Here is a 23195-nt window from a genome sequence, read left to right on the forward strand (position 1 = left end):
AAGAACTTTTACTCCAGAGCCTTGTTGGGGAATTTTCATTGGCGAGCATCAGAAAGAATTTTGAAAGAACAAATGCTTCGCATACCATCACCGCACACTTTTGCCGTGACTTAATTGGACCAGGCCATCTTTTAGGACGGTCCTCGTTGCACTGGACCTAACGAAAGCATTCGAGACGGTGAGCCATGAGCTATTTGAGGACATCGCCTACACGTCTCTCCAGTCAGGCCTGGGTCGCGAATTATCTTTGGTCACCACTCATTTTTGGAATTTAGGGATAAGAAGTCGGAACACCCTGAAACTCCCTGTTTCACTCTACCCATTCTCTATTCCTCCCCCTCAAGACGATACCTTTGGTTTGGTTTCTACCATGGGCAAGGGTATGCTTTTGTTAAAGCGTTTGTTGTTTTTTTTTCTAAAAGTAGAAATTAAATTATTTTGGGAATTGTAAAAATTACGTTTTTTGCGGAGTTTTGTGACCAAAAGATTCAAAATTTGGAGAAAGTGGCAGGGATATGTTGGCTACACTGATCTGCACAGTCATATGGTTTGAATTTGGGCTGATAGCGTCAAATGAAGTAGAAGAAGAAGAAAACCGCGCATATTTTTGTTTTTTCTCAGTTGGCTCTGTAAACAACGAATTTCCCGGTGTGGAATAGTTTATTTTCCTATTCCCAATTCAAAGCATCGACATTTTAAAAGATATGCCTTTTGCGTCGTTTTCCAGAGTACGTGAAGTAAGCAGTGAGGATAGTGTAAGTAGCATCACGTCGTCCTCGTATACCGGTATTCAGTTTTTTTAATCGTATCAACAAGATGTTTGTTTACAATAGCAATTTCCTGGTGAAAATATACTTAAGGGCAAGAAATGGAAAACTCAAAATGTTGGCGAAAAATCAGCCTATATCATACTGGAGATGGATGAGGCAAAAATAACTGGTATCGATATTGGTAATGAGCATTCGGCGTTTGTGGAAGTTTTGGTAGCAAAAAACCCGTCTGATTTTAAGGTAACATTTTCACATTCTCTGGGCTTTTAATTCTTCAATGCTTTATATATAATATTCCCTTAGGAAATACTTATTACGTGCTCTTTTATGACACCCATTGAAAGTAGAAATTCAACCAACCTAAATCGTGTGCGGTGCTTTAGTGGGGAAGCCTTAGTAGCTACAGTTGCTGAAAAGAAGTGGACCATGGTTAAGATAATTTGCACCCAACCATTTAACAAGCACGTTCAATATGGACTTTCTTTCATAAAAGTACATGTGGCACCTTCCCAGGAAACAAAAGCATCGAATGCCACATCTGTTAAAGGGGAAAATTCAGGCTCCCAGGAGCTAACAAGTACTTTGCATATTGGAAAATTTAAACTCCGTGAAGATTCGCCTGACTCGGAAAATGATGGAAGTTCCAGCCTTTTCAGTCGATGGAAAAATAGAAACGATGTCCATGAAACGACTACATCTGCTGCTATAAGAAATGCAAGCAATCATAAAGCTATGGAAGTGCGTGATGTTATAGATATGTCGAAAACTAAACAATCACAATCTCCAAGATTGGATGGGGAAGAAACAAAGGTACGCGATAGGAATAGAAATGATTTGCTTTTCGGTGAAGAAGATGAAGTGCCAAAATCGAAAAAGGAAATTCGATTGGCAGAAGAAATTGAAGCTGATAAAGAAAGAGTGCGACGTGAACTGCTCAAACAAAAACAAGTCAAACGAAAATCTATTGATATTCCCACTCAAATAAATTGTAACAATGTGCTTTCCCCCAAGAATCCCTCAAAGTTAATGGAGAGTACCCCGCCTGCTACATCAAGCTCAAAATTTGAGAAAGAGCAGTCTAAACGAAAATCTATAGATATTGCTCCTAAGAATTTCTCCACGACAAGAGATCACCCTTCGCCAGGTACTTCAAGCTCTAAAGATGAAAACAAAGCCAAGTATGAACGGTCACAAAAACGACCTAGTTCTCCTTATTCCAAGCCCTCAAAGAAAATCAAAAACTCGGAGACCCAGTTTAGGCCATTTAACCAACTTCTTAGTGGCGTAGTCCTAGTTATCAGTGGTATTCAAAATCCTGATCGCGCAGATTTAAGAAGCAAAGCTTTAGCCCTTGGAGCTACGTATAAATCGGACTGGGACAAGTCTTGCACACACTTAATGTATATGAAGCAAAGTGATATAAGAAACATGTATTAATTATATTTTTTTACACACCCTAGTTGTGCTTTCAAGAATACCCCTAAATACAATCAAGTGAAAGGCAAGGGAAAAATTGTATCACGTTCGTGGATAGAAAAATGTTTCAAATTAAAGAAATATTTGCCATGGAGAAGATATGCTTTAGACAGTGATGAATTAAAAAAACCCGAAAGCGACGAAGAAATACTTGATGAGAAATTGAAGCCTCAAACTGAAGGTAAGTAAAGTAACATAGCCTAAGGAGGTGTATAGTAATAATAACATTTCTGAAACGAAATTTAGAGAATGATAGGAGGGAATCTGAAGATCGCAATGAAACGCTGGCATTATATGATATACATGATGAGCAAGATACAACAACTACGAGGAAGAGACTATGCGTATCGTCATCTGACAGCGATACAGACGATGAAATAAAACGCGTGGAAAAAGGTAAGAATGGGCATTATAAGATGTGCACTTGACTTGAGAAATTGCCATATCAAATTGTATCTTACTCAATTATATCACTCAACTTTATGGCATGTAACTAGAAATTAGTCAAGAAAGAATCACGAATCTTAGGTATACAAATTCAAATTGCTCGTATGATCAGACCTTTGTTTATTAATTTTTTCTGTTCACCGATTCAACAAGATTAGGTTAGGATAGGTTGAAGGACATGAGACTAACAAAGAGAAAAAAAAAGAGAAAAAAACCCCGAAAAGTAAAGACAGTCGAATGGAAGGGAAACTAACATAAAAACGAAGGGATGGACAGAAGCTGTCGCTCTCTCCGGAGTCTAAATACCAAAAAGATATTCTTGACCAGAAATAAAAATGCAAAAGAAAAGTTGAGATGTGAGTCAAACGGGGATGAATGCGCTGTACTTATGTCGTCAGGGACTTAGACCAGGGGGTCCACTGGACGTATACTACTGTAGTACGGTCGATTCTCATCCATGGGTGCCTGGTGTGGCATCGGGCCCTCGAGAGATTGTACCTTCGCGACCTTCTTTCTTTCGCCTGCTTGGTTCTGTTAAATGTGTAGATCCAGGAACTCTGCGAGTAAGGTTGGGGAGGTGGTCTAGGTCCTAGACGAGTTGGCATGGTTGGACAGTTAAACAGGTGACGTGTTACTGTTCAGCCAGATACAGGGTATTGCGGCGGTGCTGATTAAGAGGAGAGTAGGAATGGAGTAGCACTGAATCCGATACCTGAAGCTGCCCTCAGACTACGGGAGTCAGGAAAATGGCGCTTTTCGGATTTCGGGCATCCGTCTGTTCTGAGGAATGCCGCTAACGAGGAACGACTACGTAGCATTGCGTCACGATGGGCTATGTGCCGGGCGGATCCTTCTTCGATGGCAGCCTTGAGATTGTCTTCCTGGGCATGTAGCTTTTGGCTGGGGGTCACGCCTTTCTCGGGTCCCCCGTTTACACGGACGTGTCCAAGCTATGGCGATGGTAAACTCCCTCTATGCTGGCTGTTTGAGATGGTAAATTCTTACACGGGTTGGCTCTGTGGGCGGCTGCAGGGTTGCCATGACCCGAGAACGACTATTTTCTTTGAGCTGAGGAAGCGCGACCTTTTATTGTTGTTGGGAGTCCTAACAGGCCACTGGCGATTTCTGTAGGTTTTGTGCCACTGCCGGATTTGTGCAGGATCTTTGCAAAGTTGGGGATAAGGCGTAGGATTATGTCTACACACTTTTTTTTCTAAGCCTTCTACAGACTTTCAACCTCCTTGTCATTCTGGACTTCTGAAAGGGCCCGTGGTGGCTGACGGGTCGGATATCTAGACTTTTGAGCGGGTCTTTTGTTTCTCTATCTATTTTGTCTTCAGGCGTATGCTTGTTTTCTATGTGTAGAAGTTTTATGTAAGCAAGAATAGGGCCGATCGTCGCGGGAATGTTATGGCCATTAGTTATTTAAAGGCGCCAATAACTCGCTTTGTATCAAGTATCATAGGCGCTCAGTATTTAAGCAAGAGCTGATGCCAGCCGGCCTTTCATTGAGACTCCGCTCGATATCGTTGGTTGTCTGCGACTGCAGTTGCAGCTACTCTGTACATTAACATCCCACTATCCGCAACCTGTGAACGCCTGGCAGCTCCCAGCTAAACCTCTCGTAATGACGATGAAACCACAAATCGGAAGTGAGAGTTCCAACCTGTGTGGTGCTCATAGTCATGCCCTGCCGGGAAAGAAATTCTGTATGAAGGCACAATGCCCTGTTGGGCTGGTTGAACGATTGATTAGGGTGGAAGTGCGTTAATATCTTTAATACAGTGTCGCTCTAATACCTCGCCTTGCCCATGGCAGCCGGTTGTACGTATTGGATTTCGGGCCATTCGATTGTATCAATGTTAAGCTCTCCGCTTAATATTGCTTCACAAAAGGATGTTGTCATGTACAAATACTTTTGGGCAGCAACGTACTCGCAATGCATAAAACCGACCGCGAACTCAGTAGAATTTGTTGGTTGGTTGCTCTAAAAACCTTGATTTACTTGAGAGCGTGGCGTGTGCTATTGCCCTTGCTATTAACATCCCTGCATTAGACAAAGCTGTTCTATGCTTTAATTTACCACGATCATTTCATTAAGGAACAGAAGGAAGCTTTTGAGTGAATGGTGGCAGCCTTAACTTAAGCTCAATAGAAAATAAAACAGAAAATATTTCTTCATTTCAGTTGAGAAATAACAACATACCTTTAACCATATAAGAAATAATTAATAATATCTTTCCAGTTAACACAAAACATTTGCAACAAAATCGCAATAATTCCAACGGTGAGTGTATTAAGGACAAGGCGGATATATATGATGCATCTACCGACGAAGAAGAGTACATAAAAATTAAACGGCAACAGGAAACGTGATTCGACATAAAAATAAGACGCCATATCTTTATCATATTGTTTGCACAGCACACAAACATTGTTAAAGCTATTTATGAATAAAATATGATTTGAGTTCAAGAATGTGCATTAAAATTTTTCAGAAGGTATTCAAAATCTATAACAAAAGCTTTTATCGACAAAGTGATTGTGGATTGGTGCTAGGTGCACTGTATTACGTTGATTTACGTTATAGTGGCAGCCTAAAATCAGACTAGACAATGAACGCCTGAGTTCAAATGCTTGCAAGAAAAGACATATCGAAGTTGACTAATCATCGAGGAGGAAGCGTATACGCGCTCAGCACTTGAAAAATGTATTTTGTTAGGTCTATAATTTTTACCACCACTTCCATTTCATTTGGGAATTGTTTCTCATGTGTTTCCAAGGTATATCCCATTTAAAGAAGAAAGGTGGGTTTTAACAACTTTGAAATAAAAGGCACTTAACGGTTTCAAGAAATCTAACTCCCAAGAATTTTCAGAAAATTGTTTGTTTAAATTCTTGAGCTATTAAAAATTGCTGACTCTCAACAAGCCAATTTTCTCCCAAAACATGACCTTATATGGCGGAAAAGTTTTGATTTCATTTTAGTTTTATTCGTCCTCTCCCCGCCAAATCCAAACTTCATTAGGATAGCTCTTCACTTATTCTAATATAGCTCTATTATTGTATTTTTCTGTCCATTATTGTTAATGAGTTATGGAGCAGCGAAGAAACATCTCTCCAATTCAGGGGTTCAATCGCCTTCAAGGTTTAGCTCAATAATAAAGGATATTTTCATAACCGAATCCATGATTTGGGCTCTAGATATGAATTTCTTGGCAATAAAAATTAGAATTTTTGACAATTTTTTCTCTTTGCCTTCAATTGAAGCGGCGTGAAACATTTGCCACGGTTGCATAGAGCACAATCTTCGAATGCACTGATCGCAGGACATTGCTACATTCACAAATTGGAGATTTGGAGCTCGAGACTATTCCGTGTTCTGGTAAACCATCCAATTTTGGAAATTTTTGATGAATTAGGAGTACATCCTCATAAAGCAAATTTTGCCCATGAACAGGAGCTAACTGCGCACATATCAATGAGTGCAGTCCGATTCAAGTTTAGGCTCAATGATAATGGACACCTCTTTGGAAAGAAGTTTTTACATGGCATAGTACCTCAAAAATTTTGTAGGATGGGAAAACTACCACAGAAAAATGGTTTTTCTGGTGGTCTCGCCAGGATTCGAACCAGGCGTTCAGCGTTATAGGCAGACATGCTAACCTCTGCGTTACGGTGGCCTCCACATACCCATAATATCATATTTAATTTAATTCTTTGAGAAGGATAAGAGATTTGGTATCATGCGATCGTTTTTATGCCAACGCCAGGCCGGGTAAATACCATCAAAAACTTCCTTTAAGAGCTCGAATAAGAGATTATTGCATCGCATATGCTTTCGGAACCAATGTTTCACTATTAGAAAAAACACTACATTTATGGTGTTCATTGTTATCACGTCCACAGGTTTCAAATAGTGAAACGCTCCACACGGCGTAACTGCACCTGCAGTCGCGTACAATCAACGGAATCAAGTGGAGAGTTTCAGTAAGAAGTTAACGCCGGTTCTTGCTTAATTACTGTGTGCCTGTCATACTCGATATGACAAGGAGAGTTGTTGGCGACTTTAAATAGCCAAGGGCCATGACGTTTCCGTCGCGATCGGTCCAATGGACTGGAACAAGCTTGCTCACATATAGAGCTTGACGAGGATCGCTACTTCCACATGTAGATGTGGCTACAACAACAACACTAAATATAAGGGTAAGTAATTGTAAATAAGATACTTATAAATAAGATAATACAGGCTGATATAATTATATCTAGATATAAAGCTATCTGAATTTTTAAATTTAATCGCAACTATTATTTTTGAGCCGAACATTCCAATCAATACTCGAACACGGTTCAATTATTTGAACCATGATTACGAATACAAAAATACTACGAATGTTTAGTTGAATTATGGTATATAAATCGTTCAACAAATCGAAGTATGTTGTCGATTCGGCCGAATATACAGTGGTGGAAAAATAATAGGGACAACAGTAACTAAGAATAATATTGAACAAAAAGAGTAAGAAAACATGGTTAATATCAAATCTGATATTAAATCTCATTTAATTCACGGGTGCTCGTTACGGTGATTTCTTCGGTAAGTTCACTTGGAAAAATATCAAAATATAAAGAGTTGCGTGACTGACTGATTGTCAACTGACTGAATTATCATCGCCCAGCACAAACGGCTAAAGAATCACAAAATTTTGCACGAATGTTGGTCTTAGATCATAAGCATGAGATTAGGCGTGAATTTGTGATATTCGTACGTTTAGGTACTAAAATTTGACCAGCGCGAGCGGAAGTGCGAGAAATAGTACGTTTAGTACCGCATTTGATACTATTTGGTACTTTCTTTGTAAATTGAACTAGAGCTTTGAATTTTGGAACTTATGTACACTATGACGACCTTAATTGGGTGATATAAAAGTTTTCGCAAATTTGTATATTTAGCTACAGTACCAAAAACCTACGAAATGAGTGAAAGTTGTATAGGTCGGATCGATAGAGGTAGAATTTTGAAATTTGAATTAAAAGACATCTGGTGCAAAAAGATGGGGGTGAAAAGAAAAAGTGAAAAATAGTACTGGTAACGGGAGAAACCATACGTTTAGTAACGCATTTGGCACTTTCTTCACAGACGGAGCTAGAGGTCTGAAATTTGGCACGTAGATACAACTTGGAAACATATGATAGGTGACTAAATGATCTATTCAAAATTCGTGCATTTTGGTACCATTTGGTCCTATATTTACAGATGGAGCTAGAGGTCTGAAATTTGGAATTCAGGTACAACTAAAAAAATATGATGGTTGACAACGTTTTTAACAATTCGTACATTTTGGTACCATTTGGTTCTTTTTGTGCAAATGGAGCTAGAGGTCTAAAATTTGCCATATGGTAAAACTTATAAATATTGGATAGACGACTAAATGATTTTTTTACAATTCGCACATTTTGGTATCAAAATGGGGAAGGGGACAGAGTTCTGATATTTTATACGCAATTATTACAAAACTTCATAATCTTATAAACTGAGTGACTACCTTGGCTTTGGAAGTCCCGCACTAAAAAGGGGGTATCCAAAACGGGGCTAGCGAAGCGGACCATCGGGATGCTAGTTACTTATAAACTGTCTTATTCTATAACTTAAAATCTAAGGGGAGAAGAAAACAAATGGTTATTACTCATTCAAATGGTTTATTGTATTATTCGTTTCGTAAATTAAACCATTAGCACCTAAATATGGTTTGTGGAGTTCACACAACTGCACAAAATGATGAAATTAAAATTAAAAAAAAAAAAACATAAAAATTAGGGGAATTTTCAAATCTTGTTTCAATAAGGATTAGGTCCAAACTGGGTAGAGGAAGCTCTTGGAACTAGGATTCCCCTAGTTAAGTGGCATTTTTTCCTCGGCAAAAGGAAGCATTTTGTTTCCTTAAATAATTGGATACGAATCAGTTACAGAAAAACACCCACAAATCATCAATGCCACCATGTTTCATGGCCTCCTAGGTGTGCTTATGATTATACTCTTTGGTCCTCGGTCGACGGACGTAAGTTTGCCCATCTGATAAAAGAAGCAAATTAATACAAGGACCAAATAATATAATCCTAAGCACCCCTTGAAGGCTTTGAAAAATTGTGGTGGCTCATTGATGATTTATGGGTGTTTTTCTGTATCTGGTCCGTATCCCATTTTCTGGATTAGGATTAAAATGTGTATTGTGGATTAAAACGGTATTTTAGGGAATAAAATGCTTCCATTTACCGAGGAAACATGCCAATTAAATAACATTTCATGACGCAAAGTACTCTTCCAGACTAGCGGAATTCTAGTTCCAAGAGCTTCTTGTACCGAATTTACCGAAAAAATCACAATAACGAGCATCCGTGAATAAACTGAGATTTAATATCAAAATTAACGAATAATCAGGCTCAGCCTTTAACAAAAGTAACAATCTAATCTTACTCTTGTTCAATATTATTATTAGTATCTTTTGTCCCTATTATTTTTTCTATCACTGTAAATGTGGCTTTGACCTTAAGTGTACTCTTCGGTGTGTGTAAACATCGCTTTTGAAACAATACAGCAGTCGACAAGACTTCAGTTGTTTGGATAAAGTTACAGAGATACAACACTTGTGTGTTACAAAGTTATCGAAATTGTTAATTTATTAATTAATTCATTCCGACAATTAAGCAATAATGGATTATACAGTAAGTACATGAAAGAAAGTTTATATAAGAAAAATCTGCTACACACACATATTCATACCTGGTTTCATGTATACCATGAAGTGTGTAGATGCAGCTATGAATGCAACATAAGTAACTGCGTTTGAAAGAAATAAAATAATTGCACGTACGTATGTACATACATACATACATATACTAATTTGGGTATGGTTATTAAAGTATGTATTTCTCATTTTGTCGTAAAATTCCTTGGCTATGAGTCATCATTACATTCAACAAACAATCGTATCTTTTTAGCCCATTCCAACTGTTGTGGCAGCCAATCCCTTCGACCCTACTGCAGATAGTCAAGCTCTGCGTGCTGCTATGAAGGGCTTTGGCACGGATGAGCAGGAAATAATAGATGTTCTTGTAGCGCGGACAAACTTTCAACGTCAACAAATAAAGGCAAAATATGAGACCGAATTTGAAAGGGATTTAATCGATGATTTGAAAAGTGAACTAGGTGGTCATTTCGAAGATGTGGTTATAGCCCTAATGACACCCTCAGTTGAATATCTTTGCAAACAGTTGAATGATTCGATGAGTGGCATGGGCACAGACGAGGGAACTCTTGTTGAAATTCTTTGTACCAAATCTAATGAAGAGATGCAAGAAATTGTGAAAGCATATGAGGCAATGTATGATCGACCACTAGCCGAACAAATGTGTGGAGAGACATCGGGTCATTTTAGGCGGCTCCTGACATTGATTGTTACTGGAGTACGTGATGCTAAAGGCACGGTGGAACCCGAGAAGGCCAAAGAGCAAGCAGCCGAATTATATGCCGCCGGAGAAGCAAAACTTGGAACAGATGAAGAGGTGTTCAATCGAATAATGGCACATTCTAGCTTTGACCAGCTGAGCTTAATTTTCGAAGAGTATAAACTACTTTCGGGCCAAACTATAGAGCAAGCCATTAAACATGAGATGGATGGTGAGCTGCATGATGCCATGATGGCTATAGGTATGTAAAGTATTTAAAAATAGGGTTGCTTGGGAATTTTAAATAAAATATTAATTTTTCAGTGGAATGCGTGCAATCGCCGGCCGCCTTTTTCGCAAATCGTCTATACAAAGCGATGGATGGTGCTGGAACAGACGATGATACGCTAATGCGTATAATAGTTTCACGTTCTGAAATTGATTTGGAGACAATCAAGAAGGAATTTGAAAGAATTTACAATCGAACATTGTACAGTGCTGTCACGGTAAGAGAACTCTGTGACCATTTAGAAAGCAAATTGTTTTTTTTGGAAGTCGTATAGATATCAGTTTTGCCACAAAAAGGAAAAAAAATCGAAAATAGTTACTGCTTTTAGCCAAATTTAGTGCAGTCAGATGTTTTATATTCAGTAGATTGTTACTTGGGTAAACATTATCGTTATATCCCAATACATTCACAATTTAAAAATGAAATGAAACATAATACCCAACTTGTAGATATTAATCAAAAATTACAATGTAGCGTTAGGGTTACTGAGCGGTTTCCAAGGCAACAAAAAAAAAAAAACAAAGCAGCTAGGATTACGAAGTATATGTGACCAAAGTGGGTGTCTAAAACTACTGTCAAATATTGAACTGATCAGCTCACAGCCACTGGTTGACGTGCCATAGAAATGTCTTTTAAATGTTTATAAACGTAACGTCCAAAAATGGGAGACTTTCAAATGTGGTCCTTGTAGGAATATACCCGAATAAATACCTCGCATTTGCCTTTTTGAATCTAAAACGTTATTTATACCCTACACAACTACTGTGGTACAATATATGATAAGTATATGAGAATCACTTTCTGTTTCTATTTGGGTATGTCCGTCTGTCTGTATATAAAGTAAAGGTAGCAATTTTCATCCGATTATCTTCAAATTTCCAAAAGGAATTTTTGTAGCCAAAAGACGAAGCCTATTGAATTGGAAAAAAATCGGTTCAGATTTGAAAGTCTATTGAAATTGGGAAAAATCGAAGCCTTTTGAAATTGGAAAAATCAGCTCCCATATCCTGATTCACTTGAAATTTGGAAGGATTTTTGTATGACTGATATTTTTGTATGACCGATATTAAGGTGAATTTCATAGAAATCGGTTCAGATTTAGAAATAGCTCCCATATACATATGTATGTATATCATCATTTTCACTTCTTAAACCGCTGCAAGCGTATTTATTGACCAATCTCAAAAATAAGGCTGTCCTCTACGACTACCACAAAATCTAAGGTGTTTGGTAGGAATCTGTACAGATTTAGATATTCTCCCATATATATGTTCGTCCGACTTTGAGTAATTTGCCATAAGGTAGTCATTAGTCACCCGATTGTTGCGAAACTTGTTAAATTTTACCGAAATCGGGTCAGTTTTATATTCAGCTTCCATATACATACATCGTGCATATGTATACGTCGCCATATTTGCACATAAAGAGCTGTGGTAAATACTATTTTGAACACATTTGCTCGAAATTTGATACGGATTCTATTATAACCCATCTGAAAAAACTCACAGAAGTCGACCAAATTTGGTTCATAACTAGACATAGCTCCCAATTTCCATTTATACGATAGGTGCAGGGTTTTTTATGGTCGGCACCCCCCTAATTTTGCATTTCCTTTCTTGTTTTATAAAATTTTATCCGATTGATTTGTACAGATGCCACTATGGACATACACCTAAGCCTGTAATCGAATTGTTATGCGCTCTAAATACTGAAAAGATACCTCGAAAAAATCTATGTCAGTGATTCCTTGCTAGCCACAAAACCCATTATTGTTCTCTTCGACGTCCCGAAATCGGTTCAAGTCCGGTATTGTGTCCCCACCTAAGTGCCGGTGTTTGTTACGTCCGAAAGACGGGCAATGACATAGGAAATGCTCAGTCTTACTGGCCTTAAACAACAACTTAACAAGTTGTAGGTTCAATACACATTCTGCTAATAGTACAAAACCATGCTCAATAGTCAAAAAATTAGTATACTAGCAAGGAATCTAGATTGAGTAACACCTACCTCCGAAATTTCAATGTTTTAATTTAGGTTTATGTTGGTAGTCTTTTTCTTATATGCATTTATTTTGTTGGAAACTTTATATGAATTGTAAATAAAATAAATTCATATATTTTCATATTTTTTGGTGACTATAACGGCACTTTTATCTGTAGGATGTAAGTATTCTTCCAGAAATGTATATTTAAGTAACACTATAACTAAAACCTACACTGATATTACTAATTAATACTAAAAATATTGTCATTGCTTCAAAGAAAAACATCTCGTCACTCACTTTTTTTTATTTTTTCAGGGCGAAACATCGGGAGACTACAAACGTATACTCTGCGCTTTGATGGGTGGTGCTTAAAACCAAATATATCTGTTGACCATTTTTTTTCTATATTTTAGAGCAAAATTGCATTTTACACATCATATACAATTTTAATTATATTGTTGTCCAATTACACCGTACCATAAAAATTTATATTATTACATTGATTTACTATACAAAAAATCGACATTTGCTTTTTCATTAATAAAGGGTGATTTTTTTGAGGTTAGGATTTTCATGCATTAGTATTTGACAGATCACGTGGGATTTCAGACATGGTGTCAAACAGAAAGATGCTCAGTATGCTTTGACATTTCATCATGAATAGACTTACTGACGAGCAACGCTTGCAAATCATTGAATTTTATTACCAAAATGAGTGTTCGGTTCGAAATGTGTTCAAATTTTGACAAATTTTGTTCAGCGATGAGGCTCATTTCTGGTTGAATGGCGTAAATAAGCAAAATTGCCGCATTTGGAGTGAAGAGCAACCAGAAGCCGTTCAAGAACTGCCCATGCATCCCGAAAAATGCACTGTTTGGTGTGGTTTGTACGCTGGTGAAATCATTGGACCGTATTTTTTCAAAGATGCTGTTGGACGCAACGTTACGGTGAATGAACACATTTCGAACCGAACACTGATTTTGGTAATAAAATTCAATGATTTGCAAGCGTTGCTCGTTAGTAAGTCTATTCATGATGAAATGTCAAAGCATACTGAGCATCTTTCTCTTTGACACCATGTCTGAAATCCCACGTGATCTGTCAAATACTAATGCATGAAAATCCTAACCTCAAAAAAATCACCCTTTATATAAATTATGAGTCAAAGGTATGTACTGCTCAAGCTTTTCGTATATCATATATTTCATATATTTTGCATAGCTGGTCAAAATGACTGGGCCATCGTAGCTCAGAGGTAGGCATGGGCGCCTTTGACGCTTAATGCCTGGGTAAATACCAGCGAGAACGTCAACATTTTTTTTGGAATGGTTGTTATCCCTCTCGTCTAAACTGGTGTCGCTTTGGGGCAAGCAGTTCCGGCTCGGATAATATAATTGTACCAAATATCACTCACTGGTATCAGAGAAGTATTCCCGCTGTTCCTTAATGGTATGTTCATGGGCAAACTTGCAAGTTTGATCAAAAAGACTGGTTTAACGTGTAGGTGGGAGATTCCCTTTTATTCCGGCTGCCGAATTTTGACAATTTCTAAAAATGGTATTATTGTTTTTGAAAGCGAAAAATCTCAATCATTATTCATTAATCATCGGTATTACGTAAGTTGTACGTACCGGATTGACCCGATTAAGTCTTTCAAGGGCTGCTACCTCAGTGTACAACACACTGCTACAACAACAACAACAATCAAGTAAATCTTGCCTGATTGTTGAAAGAGTAAGGAGCAAATTTCTACATATATTAATGAAATATGCTTTTTCACGAAGAAGACGAAGTTGGGTCAATTTAACGCACCACGTTTCCTCAATAAAATGATTTCGATATCTGACAAGGTCAAATACTTAGCAGTGGTATTGGATAGGAAACTTAATTGGAAGTGTCACATTTAGGAGCGTACTGAGAAGGGGCCTGAATCCAAGGATGGTTTACTGGCTCTACAGGAGTGTGATTAGACCAATAATTACTTACGGCTCAGTAGTTTGGTGGACTGCTATGGATAAAAAGGACCATACAACAGGTGCAGGGAAAATGTTGTCTTGGCATAGGCGGAGCAATGAGGACCACTCCCTCAGGGCATTGGAGACTATTCTCGATATCCTACCTATTGGCATACAGATTAGGTGTGAGGCAGCCAGTGCGGTTATGAGACTTAAGGCGATGGGGGAATGGATTGAGGATGGGAGCAGCTCATACCATCGCAGTATAATCAAGTCGACGATAGGAAACCTGGAAGGAAGGGGAGAATCATAATAACAACCAGGACGATAAAGTCACGAACAGTTTTGCAATGTAAGAAGGAGATTAACGGCTTCTCTGAGTATGGGGGGGAATGAAAGTGCAGACGATTTGGCGGTGAAGGCCAGAGGACGGCCGTCAATAACCTTGGGTCGACGCAATCCGAGTTAAGGGAGTGGGTGACGAATGCGCATGCAACATTGTGGAACGGCGAAACGGTTGGTAGGACGCCGAAAATCCTATGGGGTGATCCAGATCGTGAGAGGACAAGGCTATTACTGAAAGGAAGCAAAAAGATCAGTAATGCTATTAGTATCATAACGGGACACATAGGACTACAAGTCGACAATAGGAAACCTGGAAAGAAGGGGAGAGTCGAGTGTGAACATCTTTACGGACAGTAACATAATAACAACCAGAAAGTCACGAACAGTTTTGTAATGTAAGGAGATTAACGGCTTCTCTGAGTATGTCAAAATCGGCGTCTTTTGATTGCCGGGCCATAACAGAGTAATGGGGAATGAAAGTGCAGGCGATTTGGCAGTGAAAGCCAGAGGACGGCCGTCAATAACCTGGTTAACCCGAAGCCTTTCGGATCGACTCAATCCGAGTTAAGGGAGTGGGTGACGAATGCGCATGCAACATTGTGGAACAGCGAAACGGTCGGTAGGACGGCGAAAATCCTATGGGGTGATCCAGATCGTGAGAGGACGAGGCTGTTACTGAAAGGAAGCAAGGAGGTCAGTAATGCTATTGGTATCATAACGGGACACATAGGACTACAAGCTCACCTATGTAAAATCGGTGCGGCAAGTGATAGCATGTGGGGAAGATGATTAGACGTTGGAGCATTTCCTATGCAATTGCCCGGATTTCGAGGGCATGGAATGCCTAACTTAAACAATTCCATGGCCGCCGATTGTACGTACCGGATTGACCCGATGGAGTCCTTCATCGGCAAGGGCTGCCGCCTCGACCCTTATTACTTTTGTTGTTGGAGTATTCCACTATCCGCAACCTGTCGACGCAGCTAAGCTTCTCGTGACAGCAATGAACGTAATGACGTAATATCTCTATCAAACTCGATGTCAGTATTCCATATGCGAATATTGAATGCTGTTGAATTGGGAGCAGTGACGCCCCAGGATGAAACTGCCACTGCCATGTTGTTCCATCTCAATTCGTTGGCTAGTTTCCATCATTCCTTAAAATTTTTAATCATATTGATTTTTATTTCAAGTTCACAAAACTTTCGGTTTTGCCATATGATTTTATAGTTTGTTCTTTCTAAACTGTTAAATGGATAATCATGCTCGAGGTCTTAGTTGCGAGTGTTTAAGTTTTATTTCACTCAAATCGGAGCTCAAGGTTTCAGCCTGTGTGGTGCTCATAGTTATGCCGTGCTGGAATACCAGTCATTTAGGCTGGTTTAGTCTTCCTATTTTCTTTAAAAGTAACGAATGAAAAAATACAACTCGTCCAAAAAAATAATTTTTAGGATATTTTAATACATCGTTTTTATACTGAAATTCAATACAATGAAAATAAAAACTCCAAAGCTGTTTCTTAATTACTTTATCGAAAATGGAATCGCAATGTAACAAAAAAATTAAAATTCAATTAACCTCGAGGCGTGTCGCAGAACGACAGCTCTTGTAAAGAAGTGTTTTAATGTTGAATAGTATTCATTTATTTTCAAAAACAGCTGTACCGTGTCAATAGTAATTCCTGTGAAGAAGGATCTTATTTTAGGACCTTATTTTGACACTTCATATTAGTTGTTGTTGTAGCCACACTTTCATGTGGAGGTGACGATCCTTGTCAAAATCCTGTAGGTGAGCAATCTTGTTCCGACCGATCGCCGCAGGAACAGGCTGGCCATTGGTTATTAAAAGGCGCCAATTACACCCCTTGTCATATCGAGCGTCATAGGCACTCAGTGTTTATGCATCAGCCAGTGCAGCCCGGCGACCAACTGAGACTCCCGGCTCGATACAGCTGATTTTGCCTAACTGCCGCTGCAGCTATTCCATATTGAGCATTCCACTATCCGCAACCTGTGGACGCGACCGGTAGCTCACAGCTATGCTTCTCGTGACAGCAATGAGCACCACACAGATCGGACCTCAATGTCCAGCTCACAACTATCCTTTGCGGACATATTAGTGATAAACACAAATATGTCAAATTTATCAAAGAACAGACCTAATCGATTGGGTTTGCGACTGCAGAACTCTACAAGCTTGAAATATAGGCTTGTACAAGTCAATTAGCTAGCTTCAGTTAATTTGTACGTACCGTTTTTGTGAATATACTACTCCGTTAGTAACATTTGCACCAAGTAAACTGGAGAATCCTTAGACCAATCTCCCATACATGTTTAAAAGCAGTAAAACTAAAAAAAACAATAGAGCAAAGTTTCAGTATATCGGTGCAAGTTTATATTAGGTTGCCCAAAAAGTAATTGCGGGTTTTTCATATAGTCGGCGTTGACAAATTTTTTCACAGCTTGTGACTCTGTAATGCATTCTTTCTTCTGTCAGTTATCAGCTGTTACTTTTAGCTTGCTTTAGAAAAAAGTGTAAAAAAAGTATATTTGATTAAAGTTCATTCTAAGCTTTATTAAAAATGCATTTACTTTCTTTTAAAAAATCCGCAATTACTTTTTGGGCAACCCAATAGAAGAGATGCCTGCTGCTTACCACTTTCGTTTACGCAGTAAAATACCTAATTACGTTCGCGTTATCTTCTATAATATAACACTTAATTTGCTTTTTATATTGCATGACAAGTATTGTTTTATTTTGTATAAATACATTATTTTTAAAGAAATTACAACATATCATAGATGACGTTTCAAGTTAATTTTATGGTTGGGTAGTTATTTATAAATTTGGCGATTTACCAAAGTTAACGCTAAAAGTTTTTGTGCACTAATCGTTATTTGAAATACAGATTGTATGCCAATTTTTCATTTATTGGCATATGTTGTTCAATTTCATTGGGGATGGTAAAGTAGGCGGGTGGTACCTGTGAGATATATAAATAGTATTTGATATAAGTATAGTATAGTTGCAATACAAAAAATCATGTAATACGGGGAAGATTGTTTCTAAATATATATTTCAGTTCTTATAGGAATGAAAGAATTTATAAAAAAAGAAACTGTGTTATTTTATAGAAATGCCTACTTAAAATTGCCCAATTAAATAAACTTTGAATTAAAATTTTGAAAGCTCGATTGATAGCCAAAAGACCTTAAGCCCATCATTGGAAGTTATAGTGTAAGTGGGTTTGATAAGAAATATGGAAACACAACGGATCGAAGATAAGCTCTCACCGGTTTGAATTTCCTCCTATTCAAAACTTTACATTAGTCCAGAATGATGAGAGCGTCGGAAGAGAATCTATACAGACGGTAACAACTTGATATGTTACGTCTAGACCCCTATCCTTAGCCCAAGGTCTTGCTTTCCCAGATCCGAGCTCCATATGTAAGTCTCGTTCTTTTCCTTAAGAAACTCGTTCACAAGGTCTTGGCCATACTGCAACCAATCCGCTCATGCCCTATTGGCACGGCCATCGAATTCGACACAAAGAATTTTCAACTTCGGCAACCATAATACCATTTTGTAAATGTCTTCGTATTTAGCAAACGGAATAATACCACATAAGTGTTGGTACGGCAGTCACACTAATCATTGTTTGGTTTCTGTCACACGGTTACTTCTCCATCTGATTGAAAAATGTTAAATTTGCTCTCATCGGAGAAGAGTACATCATCGCAGAAATGTAACGGATTACTTTGCTATTTCTTGGCATATGTCACGTTTAGTTTGATTGGCAGTTGAAATTAGAGGCTTACATCTAGCTACATATGCCCTGTATCCAGCCCCATGAAGCACTCAACATGGTGATATGACGTGTACTCCATTTCCAGAAGTTTGCTTCTTTTCATGAGCAAATTTGCATTGCATTTGCAATGATAAGGGAGTTCGAACTATGTGGCGACGCGTCTTTGGGAGGAAATTGTTACGTGACTACTAAGCATAACCTAAACTGCCTGCATAAAGAGGGGATAACCATCGCTGACATTTTTTCTAATCCGTTCTCAGCTATTGGCACGAATTTCGTAGCGTGACGGGGCCTAACCATTATTACTAGAGTGTTATTCTCTTTGAATTTGTAGCATTTGAACTGAAATAATAAGCTTGTGTAGCAAGTTTTGCTTCACAAGCTTATTCCTGCAATGTCTCTTCAGTATCAATGTCACACAACCCCATGGCAGCCGGTTGTAAGTACCGGATTGACCCGATGGATTCCTTCATAGACAAGGGCTGCCGCCTCAGTGTATGCTACATGGCAGCCGGTTGTGCGTACCGGATTGACCCCATCAAATCCTTCCTGGACAAGGGCTGCCGCCTTAGTGTGCAACACACTGCTATAACAACAACAGTACCAATGTCGCTCTATTACATTTTGTTGTCAGTGTTCGCGTATATTTTTTAACTACAGCTGGATATATTTAGTACTTAGTTGTTAGCTTAAACCACAGTTTATACTTACATTCTTCAACTCTTCATAAGTTGCAGCGCGTTTAGTATACTCCTTAAATATGAAGTCATTTCCTACTTCGTAGTGAAAACGAGTATCATGAATTTTCAGCAAAACATTGTCCACACGCAAAAAATGTCTTAACAGTATGAAGAATCCCGAAGGCATAACCCTCTAAAGAAAAAGAAATGTGGTATAGAAAAAGATACAACAAAGATTGGTCATTTAAACATTTTACATACAATTTTTACTGATGAGGATGATATTCCATTGTCGTGTAGCTCGTCTTCAAAAAGTGTTAAATCATGATAGAAAAGTATTTTCTCACGTTGCATTAATTTAAATTTGTTTAGATGTTGGTCGGATTTTTCTATACGAAATTTCTCGTTGGCAGTTCCCTGATAGTCTGTAGTGAAAGTCCAATCGAAAGGTTTAAATTTTTCCTCCATTAAGCTTTCCGGTCTGTGCAAAGTTCAAGGGACTTTCTTAATTGGGCATTTTTAATTATATAAATAGCTGGTTCAGTCTTACCGACTTTCTTTCCACTCCTGAGCACAAGCTACCTGCAGTGGTTGTTTGCCGTTTTCAACCAAACGTAGAGCATCGATGGGTAAAAATTCAAGAGTTGCACCATCCCGATGTTGCAAACATAGCTTATTTTTGTGAAAAACCATATCTGGCAGATGTGGTAGCTCCAATGCATTTTGATAAGTACAAAGTTCGCAATAGTCATCTCCTTCCTTGCAGTGGGCATCTTGACCCTTCGCACAAATACTTTTAAGTATATGCGATTTGAAGTAAGCTATGTGCCAGTCATGAAAATCGATCTCCTCCTGGTCGACGGGTAATCGAGGTACTAGTTCATCCTGAAGGAGATTTCAATTAAAAAGGTAAGTAAATAGGCGTAAGCTCAGGTAGAAATAACGCTTTGCAGGGTCGGTGTAATTTTTTGTGGCACTGTGTGTATATGACGCTTTGGCCTCCATTCGTTTACTTTCACCAAACATTAGAATGAGCATATAAACATAAAATTACTTGGTTTAGCTCCTTTCCATTACTAAAAGTAATGCATGGGAATAGACAGAGATATTGTCTTTACCAAACATTCATCACAGACTTAGTTCATTTTGGCCCCTACCCACGCTTCAGACTGGAAACAAAATCTACTCTTTACCTCCATTAAGACGAACTATAATTTGCGATTTAAGAACTGTAGCACTGTTAATTTTTTATGATAAATGTAATCCTGAAGGCTCTACCGGCGGTTTCTTAAAAAAAAACAAAAGCATTACCAAAAGAATCAACTCATAAAACGATACCCTCTAGTCGATTACTTATCGATATATTTTTAGCAATTTCGAAACGACTTCAAGGCTCTGGTGCTGCGTTTACACTGGCAACAGAAATGTATTGTGAAGTCCTCTGTTTTGTTTCGCTTTATTTTAATACCACATGGCACAGCAATTTACAAGGCGGATTTAATAAGGTGATCTCACGCGAGCAGCTGTTAACGGCCGGCCAGGTTTGACAGTATTAAAATGTCAGATTTTTGTTTGCATTCTCTTTGCTGTTATCTTCTTTCTTGCATATTCTCTGCTCATGTACGCACATGTATACACACACGCACTCAAAATTCTTTGGACGTGTTGGTAAAACGTCGATCAGCTTGATGACAATTGATGGCGGATTGCACCATATGATTTGTGTTGGGTCTTCAAATGAGATCACCTTTAATTGTTGCGCCATGAGCAAATTGCGATAAAAGGCCGGTACTACAATTTATTCGGTTTATGCGTTGAAACTCCATATAAAAAAAAAACAAACGGAAAAATTTGCCAAAATGTTTTCGTTTCGTCATAACTTGTTTTTTCATCTACGAAAAATTTACATTTCGGGAAGCCCATTGAGAGCACAAGTCATTTTCTTACGAAAATAAACGCGATCGCAATGTATTTAAGCTGAGTATTCAGTTTGGCTTTTTAAGCGGAATGCTGTCAAACTCCATATAAAAAAAAAAAAACGTTGGCGAAACATTGGCTAAAAATAGGCGGAAAAGTAGTACTCTGCTGCAGTGAGGAAAATGACAAAAAGCGAAGTGGCAACGCTTGAAACCATTGTCGGCATAATTTTTGTATGTGTTTTTTTGGCTTCGATGGTTCGTTTTTCATCATTTATGCGGAAAAATAAATTAAATGGAGAAAACAATAAGTGCAGATGTGTGTTTTGATAAGGAAACAAAAAACATTTGATTGCTGTCAAATATCGCCCGCGAAACAATTACAATTTCAGCTGTTTTTCCGAAATCAGAATAGAATACTAACCCTACCTATGAATGGTGAACTTTTGCCCATGATTTTCAACTTTTATTTGCCCAAAATGCAAGAGATTGACTTGCATGACATTTGGTTTCAACAAAACGGTGCCACATGCCACACAATTTATTTCTGTGTGGTAAACATGTCAAGAAACAAAGGATTTAGCACGTTATGGCTGGTACTACAATATGTTCGTTTTTCACCGTTGAAAATCCATACATTCGAGATTACTTTTTTGAAACACTACACAAAACAGTGATAAAATAACACTTATTAAAATTTTACCACAAGTAATGAGGGAATGTCCCACTGAATGAAATCAGCAAGTTGTTTCGCTTTAAAATCTGTTATCTAAAGAAAGGAATCGGCGAAAAATATAGCGAAAAGTGAACATAGTACCAGCCTTTAATGACAAAAGAAACTTAAATAAAGTTTAGTGAGTAGTGTTAGCGTAGTTTAATTACAGATGTTTTCTTGATTGAATAACTTTGATTGCGAGCCAAAGAGCGAAATAAAGACATGTTGTCTAGCATGGTACTATGTTCGTTATTCACCGTTGAAAACCCATGTTTTCGCGATCACTTTTGTTCAAACACTACACGAATAACAATGTTAAAATAACAATTTTACCAAGTAATGAGTGAATGTCCTACTGAATGAATTCGGCAAGTTTATTTGCTTTAAATCTCCGAAAAAGCCTTTAAGCCTATATTCGTTTTTCACAGTTGAAAACACATAATTTTCACGGTTACTTTTTTGAAACACTACAAAAATCTCAATGAAAGCATAATACTTTAAAGATATATCCTTCATAAGTAATGAGGGAATGTCCTACTGCATGCAATCAGCAAGATGTTTGTCGCCATCTAGCGATAAAACTCGTTGGAACTGGCTATATGACATGACGCTGAGTTAACCATAAAGTTTGGAGTGACATCTGCAATTTAAATACTCCAGAATTATTTGGTTCGAGTCTAGGCTGCAGTTTATAAGACGAATCCTAATGTAGTACATAAGAATAGACTTTATGTCAAAAGAAAATTTGTGGAAGTGAGTCAGATTATGGGATAGATGACAGTAAACTTTTAAGTTGATACATGAATTTTCTATAGTTTTATATTTATATTTACTTTAGTGAAGAAGAAAACTTTTTAGAATTTCTTGTGAGTTTGATAACTGGCAAGTATTGACCCACCCTAGAGAACATCCAAAAGGTAGAATCACACGGCCAGTTAAGAAATATTTTCTCACTTTAGTATAGATTTTGTAAAACTAAATGCTTCAGGCTTACCTTTGAGGCTACGAGCTCGCTTATGCAAAATAGGTCCGGCAAGTATTTTATATTTTAAAAAATCGCACGATTTTTGAAAATATTTTTCTCTTGCCGCGCTCTCAGCCACATTCTGCAGCATTAAAACAATTTAAATATTTTAAAAAAGTTGAGTAATTTTTGATTTTTTTTACCTGTGGCATTTGTTACACGTCCAAAAGAATTGAAAAGATTTTAAATTTTTCAAAAAATCGCCCGATTTTTGAAAATATTTTCAGCTGCGTTTTGACGCTTCCATAGGATTTTAAAATATTTTTTCTTTTTCAAAATCGAAAGATTTTTTTTTTAAATTGGCCGAGAGATCGGTGTAAATGGCAGCTATATCCAAATC

The 23195-nt window shown here is 37.9% G+C and overlaps 3 protein-coding genes across 5 annotated transcripts; 2 read left to right on the top strand and 1 right to left on the bottom strand.

Annotated features, from left to right (window-relative positions):
- The first annotated feature begins 383 nt into the window (after positions 1-383).
- LOC106086392 (DNA repair protein XRCC1) lies at positions 384-5155 on the top strand. The gene is made up of 6 exons (XM_059367754.1): positions 384-755; positions 834-1010; positions 1074-2170; positions 2231-2427; positions 2493-2642; positions 4939-5155. Exons 1-6 carry the CDS (start codon positions 705-707, stop codon positions 5067-5069), a joined length of 1803 nt encoding a protein of 600 aa, XP_059223737.1. The 5' UTR covers positions 384-704; the 3' UTR covers positions 5070-5155.
- A 2666-nt stretch (positions 5156-7821) lies between these two features.
- Positions 7822-12899, top strand: LOC106095415 (annexin B10). Of its 3 annotated transcripts, XM_059367914.1 has the most exons (5): positions 7822-7889; positions 7951-7982; positions 9693-10401; positions 10464-10645; positions 12728-12899. In XM_059367914.1, exons 1-5 carry the CDS (start codon positions 7883-7885, stop codon positions 12782-12784), a joined length of 987 nt encoding a protein of 328 aa, XP_059223897.1. In that variant the 5' UTR covers positions 7822-7882; the 3' UTR covers positions 12785-12899. The 3 variants fall into 3 exon arrangements, with proteins under 3 accessions (XP_059223897.1, XP_059223898.1, XP_059223899.1); XM_059367915.1 differs by lacking the exons at positions 7822-7889; positions 7951-7982 and adding an exon at positions 9264-9416; XM_059367916.1 differs by lacking the exons at positions 7822-7889; positions 7951-7982 and adding an exon at positions 9587-9613.
- A 4533-nt stretch (positions 12900-17432) lies between these two features.
- Positions 17433-20524, bottom strand: LOC106086383 (TIP41-like protein). The gene is made up of 5 exons (XM_013251039.2): positions 20394-20524; positions 19751-20085; positions 19462-19681; positions 19232-19393; positions 17433-17695 (listed from the first exon to the last, which is right to left on the bottom strand). The coding sequence occupies exons 1-5, from the start codon at positions 20397-20399 to the stop codon at positions 17606-17608; spliced, it is 813 nt and encodes a 270-aa protein (XP_013106493.2). The 5' UTR covers positions 20400-20524; the 3' UTR covers positions 17433-17605.
- Positions 20525-23195: the final 2671 nt, after the last annotated feature.

This window comes from Stomoxys calcitrans, chromosome 4 (assembly GCF_963082655.1).
Source record: "Stomoxys calcitrans chromosome 4, idStoCalc2.1, whole genome shotgun sequence".
NCBI lineage: Eukaryota > Metazoa > Arthropoda > Insecta > Diptera > Muscidae > Stomoxys > Stomoxys calcitrans.